Genomic DNA, 12,105 nt, shown 5'->3' with positions numbered 1-12,105 from the left:
TAGCAGCCAAGCTATATCCACCAAGCCAGACCCAAAGGACAGAATAAGTATCTGCTGAATTCAGTAAGCTAGTGGCCATTGAACTTCACAGGACAACCTGAACTTCCACTGGGAGGGTATTAAACTGAAACAGTCTTTTCCTGAGGTGGGAAGGAATGGACTGAAAAAATAAATTTGAAATGCTGAATAGGGAAATCTTATACAGTCATAACTGTGTTTTTATTTATTTTTATCCTGCTTCCACAAAAGATTTGAGGCAGCTCAAATGAGAACAGATAATAAAAAGTGAGAGCAAAATTAAAGTACAAATAAAGAGTCAAGACCAGGGAAAGCATAAATAAAAGGAAAAAGTAAAGGCTAGGGAAAGAAGAACAAATGGGTCTTCTACAACACTGCAGTAATCAGCTTTAAATCTGGCTCTGAGTTTCCTGGCAGACAAAGTGAAAAGAGAGACCAGTTACATAATTCTGATTATCAGATAGGAAGAAACATACCAGTGTCTCAGGGAGAGATTATAATTATTATGCGCAAATAAAGACCTTAAATCCAATACCTCTCAGAGCTGTAAGATTAGCAGTTCTAAAGCCAAAGGCCCAGAAATTGTTGATTTTTTTTTTCAGCAATTACAGATAGGCTTGTTCTACAACCTTGAAAGAAATGGCTGCTATTACAAAACTACCCCCTGGAGACACAGGAGTCCATAAGGGATTCATAATGTTGCCATACCTCTGGTTCTATTAGGTAATTCCCACCAATATTTCTGAAATACATAGATATGAACCGATACCTCAAATGTGTTTGGTGGGAGGAGAAAAAAAGCCATTTCTAAATAGCAGGTGATGTCCAAGAAGCAGCTACGCAGCCACCTATCTGGAATACTGAATAGGAGAGTCACACACAAGGCAAAGGGTTGAATAAACTGTCCTCATAAGGCCCCTTCTAAATCTGAAGCTCTAAGGTCATGTTTTTCCATGAGGAAACTTGTCTGTCTTGTTTTACTGTGTATCCTTAGGAACTAGTATATTATCAACATTTACTATTAGTTGACTGAATAATTATTCCCATTTGCCTATCTCAGGAATATAAACAGGAATAACCTGAAAGAATTAAAGTTATAGGCAGCACGGGTACTCCTCAAGAATTCTTTCATAGCGCCTCAGTAAGTTCCACTCTCTCATACTGGTCATCCAGCTGGGATGGGTCTGTTTGGTACTTTTACTTCAGTTTTCTGAACTACAAATGGGGGACTAAATTGTACGTGAAATATAGGAGTTGCTTGAAATAACTGCTGCATAAAGATCAGAATTTTATGCAATCCATATATCACAACGGGAAAACTTTTTTTTTTTTTTTTTTTTTTTTAGAAACACTGGTTACAAGGAGGCTGGAACCAGATCAGCATCGAGTGAAAAAGCATTTGTGAAGGGTCGATTGTGCGTGTGCTTGTGTGAGGCTTTGTCCCAACAGAGACAGGATGGCTCTGTCTCTTTTCCTGGCCAGGAACCCAGTTGTGCAACAGAACTATAGCAAATACTTGATGACTAAGACTGCAAATCTCCAAAAATACAACAAACAACATGAGAAAGTCTCATCAGATTTTCCTCACATTTGTTGGCACTGAGCCCTGTTTTGTCAGAGAATACTTACAAGAGGGCCACTTTCAGAGGGATGTAACGCATTTCCATAGGGGTTCGGATGAGTTCGGCCACATCTGGGGCATACTGGTCTAGTTCTAGGAGGAGTTTCTGCTTTTTAAACTGGAAAAAAAAAATGACAAAACACATGAAACAAATAACTTCCCACTGCTTTTAGGATGAAGACAAAAGTTCTTCCGTGGCCCACATGGCCTGCCTGACCTGGCCCTACCTCTCCAGGGTCATTTCACACTCGCTCCCCACACCTCTCACTTTCTGGGTTCAAGCACCATGAACATGCCACTGCCCTCCTGCTCCCAGCTCTTTGCATTTAACCTAGAACAAACAACCTCTTCTTCTCTTTCCCTAGTTAACTCCCACATAATCTTTAGATCTTAAATTGTCACTTCCTCAGGAAGGCACACTCACTGCCCTGACTGTAAAAATCTCATAACACTGTTCACAGTTAGAACTTTTTTATTTATTTATGTGACTGACTATCTTTCTCCTTCACTATACTATAAGTTCCATGAGGGCAGAGACCATGTTTATTTGCCAATACCTGGCACAGTAAGCAAACAATAAATATCTGTTGAATGGCTAAATGCATGATTGAATGGCAAAGCAGTTTTTAGTCATTTTTAAGAGTTATCATCAGTGGCCTAAGGATTCCAAAGTTCCATCAAAGCGAAATATTTTCATGCAAAGTGGAACAATCCCCTGAATGTCACTGTGTCCTGGGTTTTCTTCCGAGCTCTCCTGTTTCAAGTTTTTGACTTCCACAGAGGAAGTGGGAAATGACCATGATGAAGAGAAGGAGGAGGAAGGCTGGGTGTGGCTGGGCAGCCGGAGAGTTTAGAGGGAGTGACATGGGGGTGGAAAGCTCTTGCCTTCCCCTGTGTGTGTCCCAACAAGTTCATGGGTGTGTTCCAGATTGAAAAAAAGTTAGGCAACCCTATAAGCAAACATGGGTCACACTACAGATAGAAAAAGCCTCTGAACCCCAAATGGGTAGCCCTGCTGATTTAATGATCTTAGATAGTATAAAATCAAAGCTGCGACCTATTATAAAACAGAGTAATTCAGAGAAGTCAAAGTAGTGTGTGATTAATGATTTAAGGATGAAAACACAGATGGCAACAGAATACTGCATTACACCATTTACATAAAGTTAAAAGCATGCAAAATAACACTATATGTTACTTAGGTATATTTACAAATGCACAAAAAGTTAAGGCCATGTGTGGGAATGTTAAACACTAAATTCAGAACAGTGGTAACTGGAGAGGAGTAAGGAGACGAAAGTATCAGAGAGAGGCAACTATATGTAAAATGTTTTATTTTTTAAGCTGAAATAGGTTCACAGTATGTATTATTCTTTATATATTTTTGCATGTCTTAGATATTTTGGATATTTAAATTTTTAAACCAAAAAAAATTTTTTAAGAGCCATCTTTCAGTTCAAAAGAAAATCCCAGGATCACCACAGAAATACAGGTAACCACAGATTTCTTGCAGAGGTTTAGGTAGAGGCTTAATCAAAAAACCTGAACAAACTTCAAAAGCCTCCCTTTGGGAGTCCAGGTTAAGTGGTGGGAATTATCATCAGTAAGATTTATTCTGCCATTCACAGCTGGGGTTATTTAATTAAAAGGGCAAAATATAAACTAAGGTGTTTTTATCAGAGAGAAGGGGGCTGGCTTAGCAAACAAAGCAGTTAATGAGGACAGCTGCAACAGTGGTGGAAAACAGAGGCCCCACTAGCTAAGGGTTCTGGAGTTCTACTGCAAAAAGAAGGTCACCTGGAGGGTGTGAGAGCCACAAAGAAGGCTGTTAAAAGTAAACAGGGGGCTTCCCTGGTGGCGCAGTGGTTGAGAGTCCGCCTGCCGATGCAGGGGACGCGGGTTCGTGCCCCGGTGTGGGAGGATCCCGCATGCCGCGGAGCGGCTAGGCCCGTGAGCCATGGCTGCTGAGCCTGCGCGTCCGGAGCCTGTGCTCCGCAACGGGAGAGGCCACAACAGTGAGAGGCCCACGTACCGCAAAAAAAAAAAAGGAAACAGGGAGTTCACCCAGGAGCAACCAGAGAGACAGATGGGAATACAGGCCCATTCCCCAGGCTGGAAGCCAGCCAGCAGGACTACAGTAAGAGATGCAAGCAGTTAAACAGGGATGTGTAGGCCCTGGGCAAAGGTGACACTGTGCCAACAAGGAAAGAATACTTCCTTGTAACCCCAATCTTCCAAAACAGAAAGACTTTATGAAAGGAGAGTCTCCACGAGAGAAGGGCAGTCAGGTCAGCAGTCCCCAGATTTGATGCTACCTTTCTTTTGTCTCCCCCCAATCTCACCAGCACAGGTACCATTATGCCTGGCCTTAGAACTCAATATTGACTCAGATCCCCTAAGCACAGGCAAAATCCCTTTAAAACATCCCCATGCATCCAGTTAGAGACAGGAAAGTGGCTAAAAATCTAAGGAAAATTAAACACACACACACCAAGAAAATATTAGAAGAATAAAAATAAATGAGGGGTGTCCCTGGTGGTGCAGTGGTTAAGAATGCGCCTGCCAGTGCTGGGGACACGGGTTCGCGCCCTGGTCCGGGAAGATTCCACATGCCCACAGAGCAACTAAGCTCGTACGCCACAACTACTGAGCCTGCGCTCTAGAGCCCGCGAGCCACAACTATTGAAGCCTGCACAGCACAACTACTGAAGCCCGCGCCTACAGCCCATGCTCTGCAACAAGAGGATCCACCACAATGAAAAGCCCGCGCATCGCAACGAAGAGTAGCCCCCGCTCGCCGCAACTAGAGAAAGCCCATCCACAGCAATGAAGACCCAACACAGCCAAAAATAAATAAATAAATAAATAAATAAGGTTAAAGAGTACAATTTAAAATCCAAAGATAGGGCCTCCCTGGTGGCGCAAGTGGTTAAGAGTCCGCCTGCCGATGCAGGGGATACGGGTTCGTGCCCCGGTCTGGGAGGATCCCATATGCCGCGGAGCGGCTGGGCCCGTGAGCCATGGCCGCTGGGCCTGCGCATCCGGAGCCTGTGCTCCGCAACGGGAGAGGCCACAACAGTGAGAGGCCCACATACCACAAAAAGAAAAAAATAAAATAAAATAAAATAAAATAAAAATAAAATCCAAAGATAGGTATATTTCTAGGTATATTCAGCAGCCTCAACAACGAGATTTAAAGCAGAAGAGGTTAAAAGTGACCTAAAAAGTAATTACCTGAATGTGTTACCTCTGTAATCATTAATCAGCTTTTCCATATGTATGTTATATTTTAGCAGAAATTTTTGAATTAAAAAAATCTCCATGGCCGCCTGGAGGGGTGGGATGGGGAGGGTGGGTGGGAGGGAGACGCAGGAGGGAGGGGATGTGGGAACAGATGTATATGTATGACTGATTCACTTTGTTGTAAAGCAGAGACTAATAAAAAACAAACAAACAAACAAACAAAAAATCTCCAGGGTGGAGTTTTCCTTCCATTTTACCCACTACCCCACGTAGCCATTTCCCCATCCCTTGAAAGGTTGATTTTTGCAAGGACATAATTCCCCTACTCCAAATAAAGAGATTCTTCTAATCACTGAAGCTGTATCTACACCCCTTTGCATCCCCAAAACCTATAGGTTGGGGGGGTGAATATTCCACCCCCACTGTATCTCCAACTGTTAGCCTCAGCACATTCTTAATTCAGGAACCTATCCTCCAAATTCACAACCCTCTAAGCACAGTAGGGGATACAGGTTTTTATCACTCCCTATCAAACCACCTGCAGCTTTCTAACATGAATTCTGAGTTCCAAATAAGCGCAGTCTCAGCAAAGGACAGACTAGACTAACATTGCTTCTGTCAAGTGAGGGAGATGTAAAATGTCATGAGAATCAACTGGTCACAATCAATCAGCATTCATATTCCACATGCTCAAGTTGGAGATTGGGGTGGGGCTGGAGTCTTCCCTCTCTGCACCATAGTTTACCAGGATGCATTTGGGTGCAGACACAGCTTCATTACCAGTGATAAAAAGTCTCAAATTCTAGCAAGACTAAAATACTTCCAGACTATATGATATGGGCCCATTCTGACAACCTGGGAAAGATCTGGGGGAAAATGTGCTCATATTCTATCCAAGTCAACAGTAGTATGTTAGTATCATCAAAGTCTGCCATTTAGAATGAGTTAATTTTTGACACAGGGTAAATAAAACTCTTATTCTAACCAAGAAACCTAATGTTCTAGTAGGCTGAATTCTGAGGATGGAGAAGCAAAACTATTCCAAATTTTTATTTGGTGATAAAGTTTTATCTTGGTGATAACAGAGAGCACACCCTGCCTTGGTGTGCTCAAAACCAGGGTATTGACAATAGCTCATTCAGTTTTCTCTCTCCCTCTTTAAATCACACAAAGAAAAAAAAAGAGATCTCTATATGTTTCCATATAAAGTCAGAAATAACTAAGAAATGAATTAAAATTACTGACACACTAAATTAAAAGTATCTCTTCTACTGACACTGAAGCTGACTTTGTTAAGAAACTCACTGAAACCTAGTTTCATTATTTCCCCACAAGCTTCTCCTCCCCTTAAAAATTGTTTTAATTGGAGTATATGACAGCTGATCAGTAAAAAAAAAAAAAAAAAGGAATGCATATGATGGCAGCATCTCTAATCAACTTTCATTAAAACACATTTCAGAAAACAAAACCCAACACATTTCAGTTTTATGTTTTCTTTGAAAAGATCTGATTGTGTTCTTAGATGAAAGCTACCAAACCTCCCTTAGATATTCACATATATCCCATATATACACGCTATTTTTTTCTCCAGTGTTTTATATTTAAAACTTTCAAACTACAGAAAAGTTGAAAGAATAATTCAATAAAACACGTAGATCCACCAACTGTTAACATTTTGCCACATTTTCTTTATCTCTACACACACACACACACACACAGAGACAAAAGCACACATGGGAACCATTTTTCTTCCAGAACCATTTGAAAGTAAGTTGTAAACATCATGACCCTTCACCCCCTAAATTTTTTTAATAGATTTTTTTAATAAAACTTTTATTTGTTCTTGACTTAAATCCAGAATATATAAAGAAAACTTAAAACTCACTAATAAAAAGATAATAAGCCAGGCTTCCCTGGTGGCACAGTGGTTGAGAGTCCGCCTGCCGATGCAGGGGACACGGGTTCGTGCCCCGATCCGGGAAGATCCCACATGCCGCGGAGAGGCTAGGCCCGTGAGCCATGGCCACTGAGCCTGCGCGTCCGGAGCCTGTGCTCCACAACGGGAGAGGCCACAGCAGTGAGAGGCCCGCATACCGCAAAAAAAAAAAAAAAAAAAAAAAAAGATAATAAGCCAATAAAAATGGGAAACAAGTTGATCAGACTCTTTACAAAAGAAAATATATAAATGGCAAATAAACAAATGAAAATATGCTCAACATCATTAGTCACTAGGGAAAAGCAAATGAAAACCACAAGGAGATACCACCGGTGACATGCCCACTAGGATGCTGAAAGTAAAAGTACCAGGCGCACTATGATAGGCAGACTAGTGGCCTCCAAAGATGTCCATTCTAATCACTGAAACATGTGAATCAATCCATCTTGTTGTAACAGTCCCCAAATAAGTCTTCAATATTGTTTTTTTACCCAGTAAATGCTTGTCCTTCCTTCCATCTATTTCCTTCTTAGACACATTTTTTGATCATTCTTTTTTTTTTTTTTTTTTTTTGCGGTACGCGGGCCTCTCACTGTTGTGGCCTCTCCCGTTGCGGAGCACAGGCTCCGGACGCGCAGGCCCAGCGGCCATGGCTCACGGGCCCAGCCGCTCCGCGGCATGTGGGATCTTCCCGGACCAGGGCGCGAATCCACGTCCCCGACATCGGCAGGTGGACTCTCAACCACTGCGCCACCAGGGAAGCCCTGGAAGTTAGTACCTTTGACCAACATCTCCCCATTTCCCCCACCCCCCAGCCCCTGGCAACCATCAAGCTACTCTCTATTCCTATGAGTTTGACTTTTTTAGATTCCACATATAAGTGAGATCATACGGTATTTGTCTTTCTCTGTCTGATTTATTTTACTTAGCAAAATGTCCTCAAGGTTCACCCATGTTGTCACAAATGCTCCATTAGCTTAAGATGTATACTCCCTGGTCTTAGTGATGTTAGTCTCTAATATGCAGTTCTTAATCCCTTAAGTGGGGGAATCAAGGACTCCTTGAGCACTGATAGCAACTATGGACTTTCTTCTTGGAAAAAATGATATATGCACATACACACACAATTTTTCATACCATTTCAAGGGCTTTATAGACCCATTAAGCCTATAAAATGGACCCCAAATTAAGAACCCTCAGTCCAGATATTTTAAAAATCTCTTTGCAGTCTAAAATTCTAGAATTCACCCACTTTATGTTACTGATGACCAGAGCACAGAAAGGCAGACTGCTAATTCTGGTTCTATTACTTGGTAACAGAAGTGAAAATGAACCACAAACAGACAACATCAATGGAATGCAGCCTTCGCTCACCCCAGTCTAAATCCTCTCAGTGGCTCCCAGCCAGTCAATGAGGACTGCAGACAATTTTTAAAATAACTACATGGATAGTACACATGGTTAATCTGTTAACTCTCTCAGAACCCAGGAAAATGAGAATGGTCCCACTACACAATTCTCCTTGGCTATTACATATGGTTTTCAATAGGTATTTAATACATGCCAAATTTTCCAATTAAGATTACTCTCTGCAGGGAAATAGAAACTACATTGGGAATCCAGTTTTACCTTGGATGGGCATAAGACAGTGAGTTAAAAGCTGTATTCATTTTCTTTTGGAAAGAAAAACTGGTGAAAAGAATGGAAGATTTTTAAGGGTCTTCATTAATATAACAGTAGTTCAACTCCATTTACTCCAATTTACTCCAAAAAGTCTGAACCTGGATAGGTGAGTGGATATTAAGCCATGAAGATTAAGCTGACCTTTCTATATATATTAGTAAAGCTGTCTTATTGGTTTGGGTTTGGTCATTCCAGGGCTGGCTGAACAAGCCAGAAGCTTCACTCCCACTTCTTAGGATTTTAAGACAGCTGATCTTTAAGTACACGACCTTTGATTTTTTGTGATAACAGAGATCATCAGGCTACAGAATTTCACTGGTTTTGTCCCACCCACTGACTACTCACCACAACTTTATTGAAGTCCTGGATTGCAAAATACAGGGCAATGGCAGTGAGTACATCAGTTATCTGTCAAGAGAAAGAGAAGTAAAAGGAAATGAACCTAATTAGTATAGGAGTAATGGAATGCTGCCAGAGTCTGGAGTTTTGGGATGGTGATGGACTATCCAGTACTGAATTCTTACATTCAGGTAGAACCTCAACCCTCACTTTGACTACAAAGATAAAGCCTCTTCAGGGAGGTCTGACCAGAAAACTCTGAGGACTAGGACCCACTGAGGCTTACATCAGTTTGGTGTCCCACATCTGCTCTGTAATCGCAAGTTATTTAAGTTTTCTATAAAATGAGAATAATACCCACTGCTTTGCAGCCCTGATGCAGGTCAAGTACTTAGCGCACAGTAAGCCCTCAACAAGCCACAGCCATTATAATTATTAATGAAGACCTCAGTGGACGTCCTACTTGACCCAGATTTTCAACTCTAAATTAGGCAAGTGTTTCAAATTTCTACACTCAAAACATAGCCCTGGGGCTTCCCTGGTGGCGCAGTGGTTGAGAGTTTGCCTGCTGATGCAGGGACGAGGGTTCGTGCCCCGGTCCGGGAGGATCCCACATGCTGCGGAGTGGCTGGGCCCGTGAGCCATGGCCGCTGGGCCTGCGCGTCCGGAGCCTGTGCTCCGCAACGGGAGAGGCCGCAACAGTGAGAGGCCCGCGTACTGCAAAAAAAAAAAACACAAAAAAAAACCATAGCCCTGTTTTCTCAATTTTGAAGGCTCTTGCCCTTAAAGTCTCATCTGGCCTATGTCCTCTGCACAGAATGTCTTGGCAGAATGCTGAGGAAATTCAGGATGCCCTCTATACTGGCACCCCAATTAAAGCCAATCATAGAATCCTGAAGCTAGAAATTCAAGACTACATAGTCCAGAAATCAAATTTTAAAAGTATAAGGAATTGGAACTGGTCAGATGCCAGAGACTACTCCTCACACATCCATAAAACTATCACAGTTCCATGAATTCACATTTAAGATAGCTTTTTGCTTTTATGTTTTGAGAAACTCCTGAGCTCCTAATATAGTTTTTTTTTCCCTTAAAAACAAGAAGATAAAAGACTCTAGGGCCTCCCTGGTGGCGCAGTGGTTGGGGGTCCGCCTGCCGATGCAGGGGACACGGGTTCGTGCCCCGATCCCGGGGGATCCCACGTGCCGCGGAGCGGCTGGGCCCGCGAGCCATGGCCGCGGGGCCTGTGTGTCCGGAGCCTGTGCTCCGCAACGGGAGAGGCCACAGCAGTGAGAGGCCCGCGTACAGCAAAAAAAAAAAAAAAAAAAAAAAAAAAGACTCTAAAATTAGGGCTTCCCTGGTGGCGCATTTGTTAAGAATCCGCCTGCCAATGCAGGGGACACGGGTTCGATCCCTGGTCCGGGAAGATCCCAAATGCTGCGGAGCAACTAATCCCGTGCGCCACAACTACTGAGCCTGCGCTCTACAGCCTGCGAGCCGCAATTACTGAGCCCGCATGCTGCAACTACTGAAGCCCTTGCACCCTAGAGCCCGTGCTCCACAACAAGAGAAGCCACCACAGTGAGAAGCCTGCGCACCTCAACGAAGAGTAGCTCCCCCTCACTGCAACCAGAGAAAAGCCCACATGCAGCAATGAAGACCCAACGAAGCCAAAAATAAAATAAATTTATTTAAAAAGACTCTAAAGGGCTTCCATGGTGGCGCAGTGGTTGAGAGTCCGCCTGCCGATGCAGGGGATGCGGGTTCGGGCCCCGGTCCGGGAGGATCCCACATGCTGCGAAGCGGCTGGGCCTGTGAGCCATGGCCACTGAGCCTGCGCGTCTGGGGCCTGTGCTCCACAGCGGGAGAGGCCACAGCAGTGAGAGGCCCGTGTACCGCCAAAAAAAAAAAAAAAAAAAAAAAAAAAAAAAGACTCTAAAGTTAAAAATACATACGTATTGATTTTATGTGGAAGGTTACTTACCATAAATACCAATTCAGCATAGTCAATCAGGAAATGAAAGAGGTATATTATTAATGGAGTCTGCAGGAGGAAAACAAATACATTAAGTTAAAAGTTAATGTTTAGGGAGGGTGGGAGGGAGGGAGACGCAAGAGGGAAGGGATGTGGGAACAGATGTATATGTATGACTGATTCACTTTGTTATAAAGCAGAAACTAATAAAAGAAAAAGTTAATGTTATCAGCTTCCAGAGTAGGGGGTAGGGAGGAGGCTATTCTGTCAATAAAAATCTCTTTCTTTCCTAGAATATTGTTCTATGCTAGTTTTCCAGCATACATATGAGGGAGAATTATTTAGCATCACTTGAATCACTTTGTGCCACTGGGACTATCTGCTGAATTGAGTAAAGAGAATAAACAAAATCTAATATGTGTTAAATACCTGGTGAAGAGCTGTTTACACAGTAAAGGTATGAGGTGAATTTTACTTTTAAGACATATGTAATAGGCATGGGAAACTCCATAATGGACCAGGATTGCTGAACTCATAAAATAAAATGCACAATATTTTCCCTTCTTCTGTTCTCTGAGATGTTTTATATGATTAGTGTTACTTCCTCCTCAAACAGCTGGGAAAATTAACTCACCATGAAGCCATCTCAACCTCGGTTTTCTTTGAGAAAAGATTTTAAATTACAGATTCAATTTCTTTCACAGATAAAACACTATCTGGATTTGCTATTTTTTTCTTAGCCAGTTTAGGTAACTTGTGGTTTTCTAGGAATTTGTTCATTTCACAAAAATTTACAATTTTTTTGGCATAAAATTGTTCATTATATATATATATATATATATATATATATATATATATATATATATATATATTTTTTTTTTTTTTTTTTCGGTACGCGGGCCTCTCACTGTTGTGGCCTCTCCCGTTGCGGAGCACAGGTTCCAGACACGCAGGTCCAGCGGCCATGGCGCACGGGCCCAGCCGCTCCACGGCATGTGGGATCCTCCTGGACCGGGGCACAAATCTGTGTCCCCTGCATCGGCAGGCAGACTCTCAACCACTGCGCCACCAGGGAAGCCCCTGTTTATAATATGTTATTTGTTAGTGTCTACAGGAACTATAGTGATGTTCCCTTTTTCATTCCCAATATTGGTAATGTGCATCTTCTTTTTTTTAATCTTGACAAATTTTGCCAGAGATGTCTTAATTTTATTAGTCTTACAAAGTACCAACTTTGGGCTTTAATGATTATTACACTTCTTTAATTTCTAAACTTTACAATACACAATT

At 42.3% G+C, this 12,105-nt stretch overlaps 1 protein-coding gene across 3 annotated transcripts in view; it reads right to left on the bottom strand.

Annotated features, from left to right (window-relative positions):
- PIGU (phosphatidylinositol glycan anchor biosynthesis class U) overlaps positions 1-12,105 on the bottom strand; it is a 132,218-nt gene that overhangs the window by 95,417 nt on the left and 24,696 nt on the right. For all 3 annotated transcript variants that reach the window (XM_060120008.1, XM_060120007.1, XM_060120009.1), the window contains exons 3-5: positions 10,825-10,884; positions 8,847-8,909; positions 1,648-1,757 (exon numbers count right to left, since the gene is read on the bottom strand). In XM_060120008.1, coding sequence (XP_059975991.1) covers positions 1,648-1,757; positions 8,847-8,909; positions 10,825-10,884 — 233 coding nt within the window. The remainder of the gene's footprint in view (positions 1-1,647; positions 1,758-8,846; positions 8,910-10,824; positions 10,885-12,105) is intronic.

This window comes from Mesoplodon densirostris, chromosome 16 (genome assembly GCF_025265405.1).
Source record: "Mesoplodon densirostris isolate mMesDen1 chromosome 16, mMesDen1 primary haplotype, whole genome shotgun sequence".
Classification (NCBI taxonomy): domain Eukaryota; kingdom Metazoa; phylum Chordata; class Mammalia; order Artiodactyla; family Ziphiidae; genus Mesoplodon; species Mesoplodon densirostris.
This window is presented reverse-complemented; position numbering and strand designations above follow the sequence as displayed.